Below are 22,605 nucleotides of genomic sequence, written 5' to 3'. Positions count from 1 at the left end.
TTTGAATCCCTGAAGGTTGTCATTTCAGTATTGTGTTAAGAACTTGTTCTACTACAGTAAGTGGATAAAATATTCTTTCTACAGTACTACGTAATCCCCTGTGGACATGGTGGTGCAGTGGTTAGCACCGTCGGCTGCTGTTTCCTCCAGGAGCTCCAGCTTCCTCCTACTGTCCGTGCATGTTAGGTTAACTGATAACAGTAAATTGGCCGTGGATGAGAAGCAGATAAAGACACAGACTAAAGAATGTGAAATGTGACTTGCAGTCTAAAGCGCTTTGAATGGTCAGAAGTGCTATATAAATGTAGACACTGTGAATTCAATCAATCAATTAATTATTTTTTATTTCTGTTGTCTGCACTTTGTATGAATTGAATTAACAAATATTGATAACAAACAAATCAGGAGCCTGGTTTTTGAGAGCATCTTATTTGACTTGCATGTTTTTGTGAACACTGGTCATTTCAATTTAGAGCAGGTTTGAACGTTTGTATTTATGTATGAATTCTTTTTGTTTATTATATTCTGTGCAGTATTCTCTACTGTGATTATTTCTCTTTGAGGAGACAATAAAAGCAACTTCGAATTCTAAAAAAGGTGAATAATAATGAATTAAGAGCCAATCAATTAGGAGGTGGGGGATATTAGGGGATATTATACTCCTTACATGTTGTATGGGGTAATTTAATTTATTTACTGTTACGTTTTTTTTTTGTTTTTAATGTTGCAAATGGATGAATGAATGATGAAGTCTGGAAACTAAATATAACCTTAGGTTAGCCGGTATTACATGCATGAGCGTCCCTCCCTCGCCCCCTCCCCCCTCTGCTTCTGCACGTTCTTCCCTCGTCCTGCAGGAATAGTCTCTCTCTTCCTCCACCGCTGCATCCCGGAATGTCCGCAAATTGAGAGCCGCGCAGTGAGACACGGAGAAAGACACAATCCGTCCTTTAAGACGCACGACTTGTGCTTTGTGCCTTCCCTTTGAAGGAGAGAAGACGAAGCTTTCAGAAGGGACTTGGAGGAGGATCAAAAACAAGGTAAAGGATGTCCCGAACAACCGTGTACGGGACAGGGTGCATGATAGGTCCGGGCACTTGGTAAAGGATCCATCCACTTAAAAACAAAGGCATGTGTGTAAGTTATTCCACCTGAAAATAGTAGATGTATTGCTCTAAGCTTGTAGAGTAGGAAGTACATTCTGTACATGAACTGTGGCGAAATGCTGCACCGCACTAGTCAATAATACTGTATTAACTGTAAGGGTTCATATAAGGGGAAACAGAAGGTGCTGCTAAGGAGGAGGAAGGAATTCAGGAAATGTTTTGAGCCTCTGAAAATAAAATCGCCGACGAACCCGCGATGCCGCAACCGTGCAGCAAGTTTTCAAGTGGATTCCCCCCCTGCTAGCCTGTTCGCAATGTCAGTGAGATGGTGTAAATGCTGCAGAACTCCATGTGGTTATGTCCTAAAGGAATGTGAAAAAACATAAAGTATAGTTAGGTAGGTTTAAACACAGGCTGTGAATTCTATAGAAATCAATGGATTATAATCTTTTCAAATGACTATAAATTGTCTTGAGGTCTGTAAGCCCCTCAGCAGCAGCATAGTGAACCATAGCCCTGTCTGTATAAAGTTAAAAATGTACGTTTGATTGGTCCAGAATAACTGCAGATCCCATTTACAGGATTATTAGAGGGATAAAACAGGAAGTAAAATGCCCTAATTACCAATAATTATAATTACTTCCAAATAAGAATCAGATGTACTATTAGAAATTAGGGGAACGTATACTACAAGTAGAGTGGTCATGCTTTCTAAGACCCATGCACTGACCCAAGCATGCCTAGATTTGCTCATCTTTGACCCTGTCTCTGTTTGCCCTTGTTTCTGATTCTGGGAGTTATTTCCATGAGGACAGATCGCAGGCAGTCTGGCACTGTCAGCATAAATATACACAAGATGGAGGGCAGTTGCAAATTGAGGACACAGGTGCCTCAACAAAACTCAGGACACCGTGTTGTCCTGGAGGTTAAAGATGCTCATAGTTTAGCGGTCCTTTCTGCTCCTTGTTTTGGCCACATTTCTTGCATTCCTTGCTTTACTATAAAATTAGAACGGCTCATTTTGGTGGTGTTAGGTGCTCCTTTGCCAAACAAAGATCTCTGTAGGGACATTGTGTCCGCATTGTAGCTCATCATTTCTACTCTCCGCCCCATCCCATCAAACTTGTGTAAGAAACATTGGAGTGAAACAGTGATCTTCATACAGTCACAGCTTGTGTATTCTGTCCCTCTGGCTGCAGGTCTGTCTCTGTAACGTGACCACTGAAGGAGAAGAACACAGAACTGCTTCATCATGAATTTTGTAATGAAAGCTGCGCTGGGAGGTGAGTAGACTGCCTAGCGTGAGGTTGATTTAACAGCACTGCAGCGTAAAGGATTTAACGGGATGCTCAGCAGCGGTAGCTGCAGTATACTAGTACTGGCCTCATAGTTGCGTTGACAGTGGGCTACGATAATCTATCCCACACCGAACTACTGCCTCTAGCATCACATTTCTTCTTTGTTTTTTAAGCCAGTATGTTTTTCTTTAAAACAGACCTCTAAGGCCACAACATAACTTGTTTCAATAACTACATCCTGTTGGCCAGTGCTCTGTTATTGTCAAGAACTGCTGACTGATTTAACCTGACATGATCAGAATGACAGAAAGCTGTTGATACTTCTTTGTTTTATATTTTTGCTTCTCTTGAAGTAGTGTGTTTGTGATCTGTGTCTCAGTCTGTAACTGGGATAAGGACTGCTGCAGATAAAATAGGAGAGTAGCAGCAGCAGAGGTAGATCTAGTCATATACTAATAATACACCTGTCAAGTGAAACCCTTGTATCTCCAAAATATCACCTTCTCAGGACAGAAGCAGCCCTGCTGTAGCTTGATTTTAATGCATGAGGCTTTCATATGACTTTAATACCCAAGCAGACTCAGCTTTTCAGGTCCAACCAGTGGCGCCTTTTGAGGCGAGAGAGATAGAGAAGGGCTGTTTTGCCAAGAATTAGGACTGACTTTTGTCCTTTAAAGCCTTCAGGTATTATCCCTTAGAATATTATCTTAGCTATTATTTGCCCCCTAATTAATCCTCATTATAGCTCTGTAATTCATCCTTCTTGTCAGCTGTAGCTTCAAGGTGAAGGGCAGGAAAGTAGTACCAGTAGTTACAATGCATCAGTTACACTCATACCAGCAGTTGTGCATGATGCTGAGCTGTTGTCCAGGTTACGGAGATGTTAGGCAGTCACAGCTGGAGCAGAAGCATCGCCCCGACTCATTGGGATGCAAAGGATGCAAGCGCTGCCTTGTTCTGCATAGCTCCTGTGACGTGTGGCTGTGCTATGAATTCTTAAATCAACTGCATTGCACTGGATGTAGTTTTGCTCTGCATAGGTTGGGCTGCACTCCCCCTGCAGACTTTGGGAATAGATTTGACAGTGTGGGTGTTTGTCTGTGTGTACTCTGCCTATGCAGGGGGGATGTTATCTAGATCCTGTAAAAGACAGTGTATGCACCAAAAGGACCTAAATTATGGAGAATGCAAAGGCCTGTGTGTACAGATACTTACTGTATATATGAGAAAAAGATGAGAAAGCAAGGATGCAGGAAAAACAAAGTTTGATAATTAACAGGAAGCTTGAAATATTTAATACTAATTCCTTCTGGGATGCATTGCTGTTAATGCCTCTGTTTTTTTGTTATACAAATTCTAAGGTCCTCGTCCAGGTTTACTGCCATGGACACAGTGACCTCTTTCCACAGAAATGTCTGCAAAGCACTGACAGTGCAAAACATCTTTAAAACTCCCTAAGGGGAGGGGAGGGGTTAATGAATGAAGTGAGCCAATTAGCCAGTTAATCAATCATCTCAGCTATCAATCAGATGCTCATAGCCTGAAAATCAGTAAATCAATATTTGTGAAATATTCTTTGACTAATTAAGCTGGATCATTGGGTCTCCCTGTGCTTTAGTGGTCTGAGCTATTCAGTGTTTGTGGTTCGATTCCAACCAGGGACCTTTGTTATATGTCAAACTCCTGTCTCCCTCCTCACATTTCCCTGAGGCTTCACTGACAACTATGAAATAAAAAACAACCCCCCCAAAAAAGAGGTTAACTTTCTTGGTTTTGAGTAAAATTGATGTTTCACCGATGTTTCATCAAGCACCAACAACAGTTCTAAATTTAATCTATCCAGCACTGCGCTTAATGATATTTGGCAAAATATCAGTCAAAAATACTGACTATGCCATAAACATCACTATACCAAATTTGAACTTTGCCGTCCCCTTCAAAATTGTCACCTTGTGCAGCAATGCACTACTTCCTGCACTTCTGCTATGTGTGAAACTGTTACTGGAGCCCTGTTCCGTACAACAGAAACAAACTATATACATAAAATTGAATTGAATTAAATTGATTGAATTAAGGGGATCAAGATGAAACAAAAAAAGACTTACAGCCTCTAAATGAGCAAACACGTTGGTTAAACATATGCTATATATGCTATTAAATGGTCAAGCTGAATGTGCAATGGTGTCAGTGAAAAACATAGGTCTAGGCTAGCTTACCTAGCTTGGGTAATGGAGTATCTTGTTATGCCAGAAATTTGTTGGACATGGGAATGGAGACATTCACAAAGGCCTGGTCTTCACAACACCAGACCTTGTGAGCAACAAAACTCTCCACTTTAGCTCAAAATGAGAAAAAAGAAGGAGGGCAATTGAGCAATTACTCTTACAAGTAAATTCACCATGTTAGAAAGTGAAGCAGGAAAACAACTAAATTAGGAAAATAAAAAAGACAAATTCTCTGAGAGCTGTCTAGGCTCACTGTTAGAAATAGGGTGACATAGGGCCATTTGGAAGGGGCGTAGAGTGGAGCCTCTGCTCCCAAAAATTAAAGGGACCAGCTGAAGTGGTTTAGGCATCTGATTAGAATTCCTTCACAGTGCCACCTGGGTGAGGTGTTTCAGTCATGTCCAACTGGGAGAAGACCCAAGACATGCTGGAGAAATGACATCTCTTGGTTGGCTTGGGAATTCTTTGATGTCCCCCCAGAAGAGCTGGAGGAGGTAGCTGGGGAGAGAAGGTTCTGAGCACCTCTGCTTAGCCCCTGCGACTAGTAGAAGATGGATGGATGGATAAAACAGAAATCATGCAAAAATTGGCCCCAAACAACTAATCATAGACTTGGCCAAGCAGCAAAACAGGCACATTTGCCCAGTCATCTGTGACACAGATGGATCGTCTACGCTGTGTCAATATGACAACCCTTGTACTCGAATAATGATTTTTGGCAGATATGACAATATTCCAGGGAGCAGGTGGCAAAAAACATAGACTTTTGTTAAGTGCTGTGGGCTACTGCTTCCACAATTTCCAGTGATCCACATGTCCATTTGCATTGAATATTCTCTCACATGCTCAGGATGTTACTGTGGATTTCTGAACTGACAGTCTGAAACTGGCGGACAGCTCAATAGGACCAAATGCTGTGAATTTAGAACAAAATCTCAAGGGTCTCACTTCTGCCATGAGGATCCTTGTTCAAGTCAAGGATACTTCCACCGTGAAGTCTATTTTTTGGGCTCTGGGTCAAAACCATATAATCACCTGATGGATCCACAACATGAGGGGTTAATCCTTGGCCTGTTGATGGAAATTCTTGCAGACTTCAACATGGTGCTCTTCTGCACAATGGTAAAAAACAAAAATGAGCATCCACAAGTGGTCAAAAAAACATGTGTGCCTGATGTTAATTGCACAACATTCCAGACTCACAAAAGTTACTGGGTCATTTGTTGCATGTGCATGAAAGATTTTCATCATTCATTTATATACGCAGACCAAAAAAATGTTTCTCAGCTTTCAGAAACTGTTAAACTTTTTCTGATAGGACAAATGGTCGCGTAATTACGGTAATTCAAAGTTCCTTTGATCTGCCACCTCAGCGCTCGGTGTTAATCAGCTATTCACAGCTAGTAGGGGCAGGTAACAGGTGCTTCAGCGGCAATCGCTGGCAATATAGGGTTAAAATATGTATGCTGTTTGTGCGTTTCAGATGGGTCTCTTGTTGCAAAACTACTGCTGCAAATTGTTGGTCTGGGCATTTAACTGGTGCTTTGTGTGCCACCGGTTTCTTTCTGTCAGGTTTAAAAATGGCACGGTTGATTCTGGTGAAGGAGTCACTCTCATGACTCAAATAGTGACAACACTTTCTGGCCAATCAGTGGCATGCTGTTCTTCCGCGTCACATTTTCGGATCGCTCGGAACCCCGGCTGAGTGGATACTAAAAAAGTACCTGGTACCTGGTACCATGTACTAATGGAAATGCCTACAAACCATTGCTGAGTAGGTACTAATGGAAACGCGGCATAAATGTCTGTCTCCTGGAATCTCCTTCATGCTCTTGGGACTGTGCTGGGTAACACATCAAACCTGGCATTGGTGTGTATTGATGTGCCATTCTGAAAGCGTTGGACTACCAGTGGAACCTCTGTAGGGTCCAAGTATCACCTCGTTCTACCAGTAGTGAGACTGACCCTAGACCAGGGGTCGGCAACCTGTAATCCGGAAAGAGCCATTTGAACCCGGTTTCCACGGAAAACAAAATAGTGAGAGCCGCAAATACTAGCAGAAGCCAGTAGCGGCTACTGCGAGTGACCCATATATTGAGAAACGAAAATAAATAAATAGATAAATAAAAATATTTAATTTTAATATTTCAAGATCACAAGACTGTTCCAATTTAAAACTACAACAAAAACCTAACTGATAAAAATAAAATGCACTTCAATTGGATACTTATAATTTACTTCCGCGAGCCGCAGATTAAGCCTGGATGAGCCGCATGTGGCTCTGGAGCCGCGGGTTGCCAACCCCTGCCCTAGCCAAATGCAAAACTAATGAAAAAAAACAGAAAGGATGAGGAAGGAAAAACTGTCAGTGGGCTCCGCCTGTAAAACCATTCCTGTTTTGGGGGTTGTCTCATTGTTGCTACTCTAGTGCACCAATTGTTAATGTAATTAACACCAGAGCAGCTGAAACTGATTAACAACCCCTTCTGCTACTTAACCAATCAGATCAATATCCCAGAAGCTTAATTGATTCGATGCTGTACTCTGATTAAAAAAGTGTTCCTTTAATTTTTTTTAAGCAGTGTACATAGAGGTGTTTATAAAGTAAAAATAGCAGTGAGCCAAAAGCACAGCTTAAGCCTTAACATTGATTATCTCTCATTGATTATCTGGAACACAAAATTACCATGTTTGTGCTGGTGTTGACCCCTACTATCCACACAAGCATGTTTGCCTACACAGAAAACACCTAATAGAAAGACAGTTATCTAAACTGCATTTATTCCTCTGACTAGCTTTGCTCATAAAGTCAATACTCAGATGACCTCAGTGAAACAGTTTAAATAATCTGTAGAAAGGTGGACTGTTGAGAAATAGAAAACAGAATGAATCAGGCTGCATTTCTTCATCCTTGCTTTTTGAGATTACATCTTGCAGCTTGTTTCTGCAGCATTTTATTTTTTTATCCAGTGATTATTTTTCACCTGTTTGTGGATTTGCTTTCCTGTCACTGAGTGTTTTGCTGAGTATGTTAAGCGATGCGTGGATGAGAGTCTGTGCGACAGAGAGGATGCTGCCAGTGCATTAAGTAATCCGCCAAGGTTTCTTTGGTTACAGATACTTGGAAGAAAACAGAGCGATGTGTAACTGTGACTCAGCAGGACTAAGATTCAAAGCTTGAAGAGTGCTGGGATGTGTGCTAGTTTGCTGCAAATGCCACAATCGACAGTGCAGGTCACGTGATGCCCAGACAGATATTTTTCCTCACGCGGCAACTGCAAAAAAGCAACTGAAAACCACATCACCATATTGATAAAAAAGGGATTGGTGCGCCAGACTTCATTAACAATTCATCTTTTAGGATGAACAGTAATCAACACATATATTGTCTTTAATAAGTCCTTATAAATCCGATCCCACATAAAGAGAGAGGTCTAGAATGCTTTCTGTTGATTCAACTGAAATGAAATTATAAACAAATTGTTATGGTCCTGGGCCGGTGGCCCAGTGTTTTTTATCTTTTGTATTGGTCAGTTTGTTATTTCTAATTCCTTGTGTTTCCATGTGTCAGGTCTGCATCCTTGTTCCCCTGTTCGACTTCCTGTTTTATTTTTATAGTCATTTGGTCTCCGTCTGTCATGTTCAGTTTTGCTTCCCTTGGTCTTGTCATTGTGATTGGTATTTCCTGTGTTTCCCAGCTGTTCCCACTCACCTCGTTATCCTGTGTATTTAAGTCCCGTGTTTTCGGTGCCTGTTGTTGTCATTTGTGCCCCCGCTGTGTCCCTTCTGTGTTTCTCGGTAGTTCTTGGAATTCAGTTTTGGTTATCTTCCTGTTTGCTGCATTTGCCGCTGTTTCTGTTCTGCACTCGCCAAATAAAGGGTAAATATCATCTTACCTCGTCTTCCGTATTCTGCATTGGGGTCCACTTCCTGCCTGCCACACAACCGTTACATGACACAAATATTGAAACCTTACAGAGAATACAGTAACTTTGGGGTTCTTGGCCTGTAGTTTAAGAGTCAATGGGATCCTAAAAAAATCTCTAATCTACCTTAAACCTTAAAATTCCAGATCCACTTTTGTCTCCTTGTTAAATGATTGCTTCTACCCCTCAGTGCTTCGATGCTGACTTGGCGTCTCCCAACTCCTAACTAAAAGTTGAAGTCAGTTTGACAGAATTGGAAGCTGTTAAGTGAGCTGATCATTTAGTCCCAAGGTCTGGCGCTCAATCAAACTCTGAAGACCTCAGGCAGCAGCAGTGACACCTGCTGCATCAGCAGAAAAGTCAGCAGTACAGGGACAAGTCAATAGTCACATTTAATTACTGATTTAATGCACATTTAACTTTTTTTTTTTTTTTTTTTTTCATATAGAAAAACGTGTGGTTTACACGGATGTTCAGCTACAGGAAGGTTGATTTGCCAAGAAAATTCACACAGGATTTTTCCAATTTAGGTGCACTGGCAGGTGTTAATATAGTGGTGGCAGGTGTCTGTCTTTCTGTCATGGGCACCAAATGTGAAAAATACAGTCATGAAGCTTTGCTGTGTGTGTGTGTGTATTTAAGATTAAAATGAAGGTCACATTTGAAGATTTCACACAGCTAAATAAAGATATGAGTATGAACAGGATTATTTTCATCTTTTCTGTAAAGCTGTATGTTCTCAGTTGACAAGAGATTTTCTAGCTTTCAGTACAGGTTCAGAGAGTGTCCTAGTCCCATCTATAGGGAAAACAAAACATATTCCATTTAAAAAAAAAAACCTGCGCCTACTGTCAATGTAAACCCCTTTTGGGGGCCTACACAGTCATTTATCAGCACAGTATAAGTTATCAATATCACAACCAAATAATAAAAAGCGGAAAAGAAACGTTAAATATAGCACATGATTCATATTGAGTATTCTTTTTTAACAATGTCTTACACTTAAATGCACAAAGTTATTTTGTCATAACTGAATCACCAATTGCTGCCATTGTCCAGAAACTATTAAAAGCAGAGACCAACTTTTGACCCATGAATACTCAATAATACTCTATAATATGTGCAGGGTACAATGAAATCTCATGACTATCAAGCCATCCTGGAGTGAATTGTGCTGCCCAGTGTCAGAAAGTTTTGTCTCAGTCACAGGTCATGGGTCCTCCAATGGGATAATGACCCAAAACACAGCTAAAAACCAAAGGTTGTGCAACAAAACATTAAGTTAAGGGTACCATCATTTTTGTCCAGGCCAGTTTCATTAGTTTATTTTTTTAAACAGAGATTGGTTGAACCACAATTCAAAAGCAATGTTTAATTTTCTTTAGTTAATTTTCAGTAATTTTTTAATTTATTCTTACTTTTGTCAGTTTCAAGTTATTTCAGTGAGCATTGTGGGGTTTTTTGTTTAACGGAAGGGTACCAACAATTTTGCCCACATCTGTAAATGTGATCATATGCCAACAAGTTGGTTTAAGAAAGTATCAGCAGGTACATCAGCTCCCAGTAATGGAAGACATTTTCATTAGTTAAGTGTGGCAACGGTGTGTTATTTGAGGTGAAATGAATAGAAGAGACACCTTGAGATTTTCCTTGCTCAACCCATATCCTCATCTCCCCTATCTCCCCCATCTTAAAGATAATTGCATTTAGCAGCCTTCTAATATGATTGGCAAAGGGGAGTCAAGTCTTCATTACTTGATTGGTGTGGAGGTCTACAGCTGACACCCACGCTTAATTTCCTATTTTCCTCTTGTATTAATGCCAACAAATCAAATTCTGTTCTCAAAAGTGACCTTGAGCTTCTGCTAGAGTGCAAAGTGTGTGTGACCACATGCGTGCTTGCTGCATCCACATTCAGCAACTAAATCATTCAACCATCAGTGAAAAAGAGAGAGAGAGTGACAGAGAGGCAAATTCAGAAAAAGCATCAGCTTTCTATTACATATCCCGAGGAGTGCATTGTCACACACTGCTGCAGGATTTCAGTGACTGGTACTGTGTTGTTGCGCTGAAATTACTGTCACCTTCAGACTGAATCAGAATTTTAGCATAAACCTTTAAAATACAGTGACTATTTTTTAGTTACACCTGTTCAACTGCCTGTTAACACAAATATCTAATCAGCCAATCACATGGCAGCAACTCAATGCAATTAGGCATATAGATATGCTCAAGACAACCTTGAAATCGAGCACCAGAATGGGGTCCTAGTATTTCAGAAGCTGTTGATCTGCTGGGATTTTCCATCTCTAGGGTTTATAGAGAATGGGCTGAAACAGAAGGAAACACCCAGTGAGCAGCAGTTCTCTGGGGGGGGGGCTTCTGGATATCAGAGGAGATAGACTTCTTTGAACTGATAGGAAGGCAACAGTAACTCAAATATCCACCAAGTCTTGATTTTTGCTGCAACATCTGGATGGTACGATCAGAATTTCGAATAAACATCATGAAAGCATGTATCCATCTCTCCTTTTTATCAGTGGTCAGAGTGGTGATGGTGTAATAGTGTGGTGGATATTAGTATTAATTGAGCAGTGTTTAAACACCACAGCTTAACTGTATTGAGTATTGTTGTCCATCACTTTATAAACTTGCTTCCAGCAGGATAGCACACCATGTCACAAAGCTCAAATCATCTCAAACTAGTTTCTTGAACATGATAAAGAGTTCACTGTACTCAAACAGCCTCCACAATCACAGGATCTCAATCCAATAGAGCATCTTTGGGATGTGTTGGAACAGGAGAACTGCATCATGGATGTGCAGCCAACAAATCTGCAGCAACTGTTTGATGCTATCATGCCAATATGGATCAGAATCTCTGAGGAATGTTTCCAGCACCCAGGTCCAACCCAGTACTAGCCAGGTGTACCTAAGAAAGTGGCTGCTGAGCGCATACTGGTATGTAAACAGCCTATACATTTTAAATTCACCTTTCTGAGGCTCCTGTGCTTAGTGAGGCTTTCTTACTTTAAGTCCTGCTTGAGAAACTGTGCAAAGCCAATTCACCCGAGAGAAATTCAAGCTGACTTAAAGCATAACTGCCACCAATTAGTAGGTTAAAAAAAAAATCAAAATAACAGTTAACATACTTCCCACTCCACCGTCTCACCAAGCCGCTGTTGAAACAATGATTTATATCCCAAAGGCCAAACTTACTCCAGATATTTACAGTACACTTATGAGCTTTCTTACCACATATTGGACTTAGAGAGGATTTGTCTGAGAACTTTGAGTGGGAAAAGAGAGATAAGTGCTGTTTATCTGATTCTGTCAGAAGTTCAAACTCTGTGAGAGTTAGCTAAGGTTAGTCTTCTTTGCCACTTTCCCTCAAGACTTTGGATTTAACAAAGCTTTAGTGAAGGACTTTCAGAAGGAAGGGGATTAAAGAAATGACACTTCTTATTAAGTAGGAAATGTCCAAGCATGGAGGAAAAGAATCATAGAGTATTAATTAAAAAGAGCTGCTGCAGGAAAATGATTTAAAATGTTGAATTTGGATGATCATGGGCTTTTAGTTTGGATGTGGTCACAATCTAAATTAGAATGCGACTGTTAAGTCATATTGTCTTATGGATCTTAGCACCTTAACAGCAGTGCCTGTGCATGTTTAAAGTGGATTATTTTTAACTGATCCTGAATGAAAAACATAGCTCGACACAGCTTTCGTGACTACAAGCTAAATAGAGTTACTTTGGTTTAAAAGGACATTATCTGTGGCAAACGGCTTACAAAACAATAGCTGTGATCGTAGCTCAGTTTTCTTTGTCAGCAAGGATCCTTTTTGTTCGAGCAAAGATGGTCTGAATGCACTAATATGATTTAGTGAAACCAGACCAAGTTTGTTTTGGTATGATTTAGTGTTGTTAAAATAAGAACTGAAGGCCTTTTTCTCTGCGTTTTCTGAGGGAATTATTTGACCGTGAGGCTCAGCTACTTGTGAGTCATTGCATCACTGACAGGATTTAGCAACATTGTTGACGCAGCTTTTGTTGGAAATATTTAAGATCTGGGCCCATAAGCTGATCCTGATGTCTACGTGTATTTGGAACATTCTAACACTGAGAGTATTGATACATTTAAACATTAATTTCAATTTCCATAGTTTGTGCAGAGCCTTTTTCCTGACTCGACCACAGGTCAAAGAATAATGGTGTATCAGTTAATAGTATTCATTGTCTCAGCTGGTAACGTTTAAAACTTCTTAACTTGTCAGATTTTGATTTCTGTGCATAGAAATCAAAATAAATTTGGATGCAACCTGGTTCTTCATCCAACCATCCAAAACCTCATGTTTGCCAGGAAAGTGGAACTTAGCAAGTATTCAGTGCACATGACCATTTATATGGGCACTTAAGTATAGCTGTATCCCCTCTTTTTTCCTCTGTCTAACACATATGCACACTTGAAAGATGCAAGTATAGTATAACTTGTTTTGGCAGATATTACAGTATATGTGCTACTCCTCCAGTGCTGATACAGCAGTACCTCAGTTTACCTTGGATTTCTTTCCTTCCCTCCAGCTCTATTCTAAGCCATCTCTGTCCTGAGTGGAAGTGGCTCATTTAATGCGATTGCTTGATTGCTTTTCTTTGCTTTAAGTAATGCTATTGCAGTTCTCCCTAAACTGTTGGTGGGGAATCGAACCACTGCAGGTTGGATGTGGATAATTGAATTCAATTCAGTTCAATGCAGGGCAAAAAAAACTTGAATGAACATCATTTTTGTAGGTGGAAAAAGACAAAAATGAGTTTGCTGGTGCAGGAAACTCATTGGTAAAGTAAACTTCATTGAAATTCGGTTTGGATTGTTTTATTCTCATTGAGTGATTAAACAGTTAAGAGATGTGGAGTGTGAACATTTTTTCAGCTTCTGCATTTGAGCAGAAGAAAAAAAAACAGAAAAAGTTTGAGAACCACTGAGCTTTTTAATAATTCTAACTTTGTTACTTCAGTTCCCACAGAACACCTGTTCAAACAATCTGCAGATTACTGTTCTTCTTTCCCCTGCCCCTGGTCTACAACTTCTACTCCTTCCCAAGTTGCCAATCCATTATTTTTTACAAGCATAACATAGTATATAGTATTTTTATAAGCGTGTGTGTGTGTGTGTGTGTGTGTGTGTGGTGTGTGTGTGTGTTGTGTGTGTGTGTGTGTGTGTGTGTGTAACCTGTCAGGGTTCATTCTGTGCAGGTTTACTACTGTTTTAAATCTACTTCATTTGTAATAAGGTGAATCTGTGGAGCCCCAGGACCTTAGAAATAACATTTCTAAGACTGTATTTCAGTCACCCTCTTCCTCATCGCTTCTGGAAATTATTTAGATTTTTACTATTGTGTTTTTACTATGAGCATACTTTCAGCATACTTCACATGCCCCTGAAAATGGTCGATTCAAGTGTTGATTTGATTGAACTTGGCTGCTAGTAGTCATGCCTGGGTGAGTCTAGTCCAGGTTCAATTAGACAGTATATAAAAGATGGATGTAGCCACCATGACATATGTCATTGCATGACGTCTGGTTTTGAAGCTTTAATGGTGCCCCCCACTGGCCATTAGAAAGCATGCAAATTTTATGCACTTAGCAATAGCTCTATCTTTTTCATGCATGTAGTGGTATACCGGTGCAGCTATAATTTTGGGGTTAACTAAAAGGGTAAATAACCCTACTTCAGGCCTTGATAATCTTTTGCTTATGTACATCCAATCGTCATTTAAAACTTGTATTTTGTATCTACTCAGGTTGCCTTGTTTTATATTACATTTTGTTTGAATATTTGAGATTAGTTTGAGATATGAACAGAAAAAGAGGTGAATGTTTTGTTAATTACTGGTAGAAATGAAAACATGATTTGTTTCGGCATCTACTTCTATCCTTCGTGCCCCTTCTCTCACCCATTCCCAACTCATCTTTTCCTGTCCTCTGCCTTGAATGTCTTTTATCTCTCACTCTGCATTTTGCTACAGTTTGTATTTATTATGCTGATGAATCAGAAAAACTAACAGCATCAGGGTCAGGAGTAGTTAGTCTCATGTTTGCTTTTTTTTTTTTTTTCTCTCTCTCTCCTCAGATGTTCTAGCTTGCCTCTTATCTTTTCCATCCTACTCCTTTTTCTGTCTTCACTCTCTTTAATTTCACTCTGCCCATGAACCTTATTCCTACTTCTACAGCACTTTCCCCTCGTTTGATTTTCTTCCCTTCCTTCCACTCCTCTCTCCTCTTCCCCCCTCTTCCTCTCTCCTCTCTCTTCTCTTCCCTCTCTCTCCTCTCCTGTCAACTGCTATCATCTTCCCCTCACTAACTTCTACAACTGCTGGCTATCCTACTAGCTGGAACATTTGTTTCAGCTAATTGGACTTGATAATTTTTGACAGATTCTCTCCTTTTTCATGACAGTCTTCTTGTTCCCTTCTGTTTTGTCAAAATGTTCAGAAGCACACTGACTCAAAATCCCAGATTCCGTATTTCCTTCTCTTGTTCCGCCTCCGTGCTACTTAGCTGTTCACATCTTTGCCAAGATGCTTCAGACCACTGGCTTTTTGCCAAATCTTTTTTGCTGACAGGCTTACTGTTTTATTTTATTAATGTTTGCAGTAGTTAGCATTTTTCTGTATTGGAATCGTGAGGTATTATTTTATTAGATGTGTAACTCTGACAGGCACAGGAAGCAGGTTTGTGCAAAACATATTCCAAGGCTCATACCTTGTGGTTTAATATACAGAACTGTGTACTCTGAAATACTGTACTCGGGTATCGCCAGGTAGGCAGGTGGCCAACTTTCACAACATGAACTCAATAACTCGAGAACGATGTGACCTAGGATGTTAAAATTGATACCATAGATGCATCTACTAAAAATCTCTGACTAGCTCAAATCTCAGTGACCTTGACCTAAGTTTTCTGAACATCTTGTGAATAACTAGGCTTTTCAAATTGATGCCATAGATGCATTTATTACAAAGCTCGGATGAGTTAATTCTTACCGTAATAATGCCAAATGCCAGGGACCATATTCTCAATGATTTATATTTATTATAATTTTAGCATTTCTATTCCTGGTTATTGCTTAGTCATTTACAAGTCACATTTACAAGTCACTAAGGCTTTTGCAATCCATTAAGATCTACCAAGACCTCTTAATTATGTGTTCTAGAACCTGTGTTTCCAGGGGATTTGTGCCACAATATTTTTTACATAGCACCGGCTCACAACAACAGTCATGCCAATGTGTTTTATATGACAAGGTAAGGACTACATATTAGCGAGAAAACCCTAACAATCAGACAGCTACCTAGGAGCAGCAGTACTTGGTGACAGTGGGATGGAAGAACTCCCTTTCAAATTTTAATGGCATGCAGTACAATAGCTGGAGGAATAAATTCTCAGTGCATCATGGGACATCCCCAACCCCCTAACTATAAGCTTCTTCAAACAGAAAAAAATGTAAGCCTTCTCTTAAAAGCAGAGAGGTTGTCTGTCTTCTAAATACAAACTGGGGAATGGTTCCACAGGAGAGGGGCTGTATACATGAACGCTCTGCCTCCAGTTCTACTTTTAGAAACACAGGAGCCACAAGTAAGCCTGCAGTCTGAGAGTGAAGCGCTCTGTTGGAATCATGCAATACTATGAGTCTTTAAGATATGCTGGAGCCTGATTTTTCAAAACTTTGTATGTGAGGAGAAGATTTTTAAATTAAATTCTGGATTTAACAGGGAGCAAACGACGCAAAGCTAATATGTATGAGATATGATGTCTGATTATAGTCCCTGTTCGTACTCACACTGCGGCATTTGGATCAACTGAAAGCTTTTCAGGGAGCTTTTATAACAGCCTGATAATAAGGAATTACAGTAGTCTGACCTTAAAGTAACAAATGCATGAAATAGTTTTTCAGCATCACTCTAATTTTAGCAATATTGTGCAGATGAAAGAAAGTCGCTCTACATATTTGTTTAATTTGCGTGTAGAAGAACGTATCCTGGTCATAAATGACTTCAGTATTCCTTACAGTGCTACTGGAAGCAAAGGCAATGCCATTCAGGGTAAGACATCATGTTTCTGAGATTTTTAGATCCAAATACAATAACCTCAGTTTTGTCCAAATTTAGAAGTAGATAATTACAGGCCTTTATGTCTTTAAGACATCCCTGTAATTTAAATAATTCATTTGTCTGCCTTTTTATATAAGTATAACTGGGTATCATCTGCATAGCAATTAAAATTTATGCAGTGTTTTATAATGATATTACTTAGGAGAAGCATGTATAATGTAAAAGATGTTGCTCCCAGCACAGAGCCCTGTGGAACTCCATGACTAATTTTTGTGTGTGACGAAGAGTCCTCACACACAAGCCAATGAAAAGTTTGGACATCCTTACTGATTTGGGTTTGGCTTTTTCACTACTATTACTATTTTCTACGCCATAGAATGAGACTGAATACAACAAAACTGTCAAGTCACAGATCAAAATTTTGCACAAAAAGTGAAATCAAATATGTTTTAATAGCCACTAGTAGCCAATATTTGCTTTAAAAAAATCAAACAAAAATGATCTTTAACGATCTTTCATTCATCTTCAAGAGGCTGTTACCTGCAAACAATTTTTCAACAGTGAGCTCAGCAAAGTACTTGAGTACTTGTTTTTACTGGGTGCCCTCATTGTGTAGTGTTTGCATGGATACAACAAAGTGGATGCCATGTTAGATTAATAAGAACTGTGGTGTCCATTGCTAATCGTGTATGGGTCCCAGAGTGAGCATAATTTTGGCCTAAGAGACTGTGAAAAGTGTGTGAAGCTGTCTTCAAACTAGTGGTCACTGATTTATTTACACTTTTGTCCCATTAATTCAGTTTATTATTTATAGCTTTGATGTCTTCCGGGTTGCTCTACACTGTAGAAAATAGTAAAAACATAAGTAAACCCTTTAAGGAGCAGGTATGTCTGAACTTTTGACAGGTACCGTTTTAGAGGTGAACCCATGCTTTTGTGGCATTGCTGAAAGCACCACATTTTCAAACCATGCTGGCTGACGTACAGGTAGCAGAGGAGACACGTGCCAACAGAGTCTCTGAAATCAGTTTGTAAATGCATTGGAGGCACCATTAATAACTGCTCAGGTATTTAACAAAATAAATAGTGAGTGAAAGAGGCCAGCAAAGCACCAAAAATGGAAATGTTATTGCACTTGACATCAAACAATATTGGATACTGGCACACAATAGTAGCTCTCATGAAACTCTGAAGGTTTCATCTGAGTTTTGTAAAAAAACATCTGTCTCTATTTCAGTCCTGAAGTCAATTTGCCTGCTTGTCATATTGTTTCTCTTGATGTGTCTCACAGACTAATTTGACAGTTCAATCTTAGAAGCCCGCTGGAGCTGTCATTGTGTCTAATGCGTTTCTTTTTTGTTTCTCTCTCATTGACTTTCTCAGGAGGCCCTCCTGATGTGGGCAAAAATGCTTGGTGGGGAGGAGAAGGAAGAGGACCCCGATGCAGCGAAGAAAGAGGAGGAACGACAGGAGGCGCTGAGGCAGCAAGAGGAGGAGAGGAAGGCCAATATGCCAAGATGGAGGCTGAGAGGGAAATGATGAGGCAAGGTATCAGAGATAAGGTATGACAATGATGAATTGTACACTGTGTCTAACTAACCTAGTGACAAAGTGAAATATATAGTTATTAATTCAACACACAGTCCTGCAAGGAAAACAGCCACCAAAACAAAGACAATAAGGGAAACAATGAATGCAGAATTAAAGGATTTCATACAATGAACATGCTTTACTGTGCTATTGATGCATATGAGCAAAATTTCATATGTGAGAAGTTTTGATGAGTTTAGATGCCATTCGCTCTTTTGTTGTTCACGTACCTTCTAAAGGCTTGTTATCTTAGTCCCCTGACAGCAGAACTCTGGATTTATATAAAAAAAAATGCTGTTTAAAATAGATTACTGTGACATTATTGTGTCTGCTTTTGTGTTATTTTTAAAACTGCTTGTACTGCATGAAATAGATGATCAGAAGGAGCTGTACAAAAGTTAAAAAAAAAAAAAAATTATAATTAGACGAGACAGAATTAGTAAACAAAAGAAATAGGTGTGACAGTAGATGGGTTGATTTTGAAAAAAAATGCTAACCAGGATCAAATTGAAGATACGTATATATTATTAAGCCATTGATTAGATGTTTGTCTTTTTCCATATTTGCACACTGTGTTTCTATTACAAACAGTAGTCAGGCTGTAGAGACGCTGTGACTGCAGTGCCTGCAGTGTAACTACTTCACTGCAGAGACAGTGTGAAAGACAGGCAGTCTGTGGGTGGGACAGGTCTGAAGGGTATAGCCCACTGTGAATCAGCGGGATGAAAAGCAGCACTCCCCCCCTGGCTCTCCACCTCCTCTATACTTCTTAAGTTGTCCCAGAGGAAAGCAAAGAGTCAGGAACAACTCCCAAAGTGATAGCCAGCAAAAGGCTACTGCAGGTTTCCTCCACAGCTTCATCCCTCTGTGCCAGATACTGTGAAAAATGTCCACGTTACAGGTGAAGTCTGTAACTACGCATGCCATGTTCCAACAAGGATAACAGAGAAAACTGTGTCATGTGCACAGCTGCTTTATTCTGATGGTGCCAAATTACTTGACTGACATTTGCCGACCAGAAATGGCATCTTACAAATGTGGTGTGTAGACATTTATGAAATATTATTCAGAAGAAGCACTCACTCTTAAAAATGCTGACTGACAGCGTTGCTTTTTTTTCTTTGTGTGCTTTTGTCAAATGCAAATTTGTGTGTTTTTTGTATGAACTGGTATAGTGTGTAAACAAAGAAAAGTAGCACCCAACCCATCTACTCTGTTTTTAGTAACGTTTCACATTGTCAACCTCTTAAAATAAGGAGTGTCATTTTTTTCAGGTTTAACAGAAAAGACAAAAAACTGCTTTCAATTTGCATTTGTTTTTCAACTCCAGTATGGCTTGAAAAAGCGCGAAGAGGCCGAAGCTGAGGCAGCAGCCGCTCAAGAGGAGCCCGCAGCAGGCAGCTTGACTCGACCTAAGAAGGCTGTGCCAGCTGGCTGTGGTGATGAGGAGGAGGAGGAAAGCATCATGGACACAGTGATGAAATACCTGCCAGGCCCACTGCAAGACATGCTCAAGAAGTAGGTTAGTTAGTTAGCTAACATTATCTAGCTTAGTTCACAGGCTACAGTTACCTGGTTGGCTTCAATCAGGTTTTTTTTTTGTTTTTGTTTGTTTGTTTATCCACATCTAAGCAAATAACATAAAGTAAAATTCTGGCATTGTGTTTTGGTGTTTGACAAGTCTAAGTTTTGTGATGAGGAAATGCACCAACAGTGTGAACTGCAGCCATTAGACTAAGCTAGGCTGACTCAGCGTCATGCGAATGTTAGCTTGACTGATGCTACTGTTAGCTATGTTATAAAGCCAACAGCAAGCAGAGGGCAAAGACTAATGTTAGATGGTTTATCCTTCTAGTCTGAGAAGTTTTAAACTCCTTTTCTGTCCTCTGCAATGGCTGCGGAAGCTTTCTTGCAGCACTGGAAAATAATATCCTTGTACACCATATTCATTCAGTTTGTACATAAATCAATACATAATGACCCTCAGTGTGGGCAAAAAAAGAAAAACAATCAAAATAATATACAAAAATATTATTCTGTATGTCTATCTTTAAAAGAAAAAAGTAATAACTTGATAAGCCATATTTTAAAAAGGAACTTTAAAGACTACTCTTGTGTGCTCCAAAAGCTTCTGTTTTACGTTCAGCCTAGTCTAAAATTAATGTCAAACCTTTTGCACACAATGTTAAATTCTCTGTCAAACCTGTTGTCTACCTTCCTTACACACTCCCACAAGGCCCTTCATGTAGCATAGCGTTTAAAAATGTTTCTATTCCCATACTCTGTGCGTCTCTTTATGTCCTGCATGCCATTTGTCTGTAAGAGTTAGCTGTGTGAATATGTGCTCCCACCGTCTAAATCTCCTTCTATCCTCTTTGTTATCTTGCAAAAAAAAAAAAGGCAATAACTCCTACGTTTGACTGTGTTTTCATGACTATATAACCGTTAATATTATCAGTAATTAAAAAATATATATGTATGTGTTCAGGAAGTTTAATTTACATGTTTTTTTGTTGTTTTATTGTTTTGGTGAAGAATGACTGCTTGGCTGTTCATACAATAGCCAAAACCTTAAGCTTTTAGCCATAAATCCAGAATTTACAGTATATATACTATTACTATCAGGATCTACTGAAAGGGAAAGAAAAATAAGACAGTGTGAATTAAAAAAAAAAAATGTGTTTTTTGAATTAGCAGTACTGATTCAAGAGTGAACTACAAGATGAGGTTTTCATCATGGGAAGATTTGTGAGAAAAAGACCGACTTCCCTCAATACGCACAGACACACAGTGAATACTGCAGTTTGCCTTCTAATTTAGCTACATAGAAAAAACAGGTGTGTTTTCACAGATTTGAAGTGACGCTTGATTCAGTTGCTTATTGTTGGATTAGGTGCGATAATGGTCCACTGAGGGAAATGCAGGAAGCCATGAGCAATAAAGGTTTATCATGTATGTTTCTGCCTGAGATTCAATAAAAACTTAAAACCTTGTTGACAGACATAAAAAAAAAAAATGGGTCACTGTCTTTTATTTGAGATGTTCCACATTTAAATCACGGTGGTAAGTCGGGCTGTCACAAAGCCAGATTTTCACCCAAAGAAGAGAACAGCATTATTGTGGTATCTTTAGAAAATTTTAAAACAATGCTATGGCATTTTTAAGTTATTGTCGCTAAGTTATGTTGAGTTTTGTCATTTAGCAGAATGAATTACAATCACAAACTGAATGTAGAGAGGTGGGGAAAGCTTGTAACATAACCGAGTAGAAGTATACAAAAAAAACATGATGTATATCATTAACGTGTCAGTACTTAATATTTTATTATAATTATTGGCAATATCGATATACTGTGACACCCAGATAATGGCAGCTAACTTATGAAATCCTTTTATTTCATGGGCATATATATATTGGATTGAACAAAATCTTGCATACCAGTTTTTCATGGACAGCTGATGAGTCTCTTAGTACACTTGTTTTTTTTTATTATCTATTTATCACATAAACATCTACAATCCACCTCTCCCACACATTTTATTTCAGTCCCTTTTTGACTTATAACTGGTATTAAGAATATTTCACTCACATCCTGATACTGATTAAACAAATAACAATAACAGCTCACTTCATGAAGAAAATACTTGAATAAGTCAACATTAGAGGCTATCTGAAACCGTGGCTATTTACAAAGTTGGTATTGTTCATCTTTAGTTTATCATGATGTGTGGCATTTGTTTGATTGCAAGAAATATTAAGTTCAGAACTCTATTATATATACATACACACACACACACATTTGACATTCCATTCTCAGTGTTTCTGCTTGTTGTGTTGACAAATTTGATCAAATTAACAAAAGCTAAAGACATTTCTTGAATTTTATCTAATTTTAGGGTTATAAGGACAAAATTTCATTTACATTAGTTTAATCAAAAGTTACAATTGACTAAAATGTCACACCTAATTTTAATTTAGTCCAGTTAACAGTAATAAGCTTGTACTGAAACAAATGACGCATAAAATTGTCATTCCCCTGCCCCATGAAATTAAACTCAGTGGTTCCAGATTACAAGTCACTGATTAGAAACTCCCTGGAATGACAAGAACCTGTGGTATGAATTCTTTCCTTGTTGTATAAAGTCAAATGTTACCAAGTGCCAACACTGAGGACTGTATTGGCTATAGAGAGCCAAGAGGGCTCGAAAGCCCAACTACACCAGCTTGATGTAATTCTTTGATTTTGCCACAGAACGGCACTGTGGCCTTTGTATCAAATGTACTTAAAAGTGTATGAACAAAGATCATTTTCAAGCTTTATTTAATCCATAAAACAGACCAAAAAAGGTG

At 39.1% G+C, this 22,605-nt stretch overlaps 1 protein-coding gene across 1 annotated transcript; it reads left to right on the top strand.

Moving 5' to 3' along the window:
* The first annotated feature begins 846 nt into the window (after nucleotides 1-846).
* Nucleotides 847-21,252, top strand: LOC115780100 (complexin-1). The gene is given in 5 exon segments (XM_075074369.1): nucleotides 847-1,040; nucleotides 2,306-2,389; nucleotides 18,049-18,169; nucleotides 18,172-18,227; nucleotides 19,586-21,252. Coding segments are annotated over 3 exon segments (357 nt in total). The 5' UTR covers nucleotides 847-1,040; nucleotides 2,306-2,389; nucleotides 18,049-18,060; the 3' UTR covers nucleotides 19,778-21,252.
* The last annotated feature ends 1,353 nt before the right edge of the window (nucleotides 21,253-22,605 follow it).

Source organism: Archocentrus centrarchus, chromosome 1, assembly GCF_007364275.1.
Source record: "Archocentrus centrarchus isolate MPI-CPG fArcCen1 chromosome 1, fArcCen1, whole genome shotgun sequence".
In the NCBI taxonomy this organism is placed as follows: Eukaryota; Metazoa; Chordata; class Actinopteri; order Cichliformes; family Cichlidae; genus Archocentrus; species Archocentrus centrarchus.
Note: the sequence above shows the minus strand (reverse complement) of the source record. Positions and strands in the feature narration are given on the sequence as shown.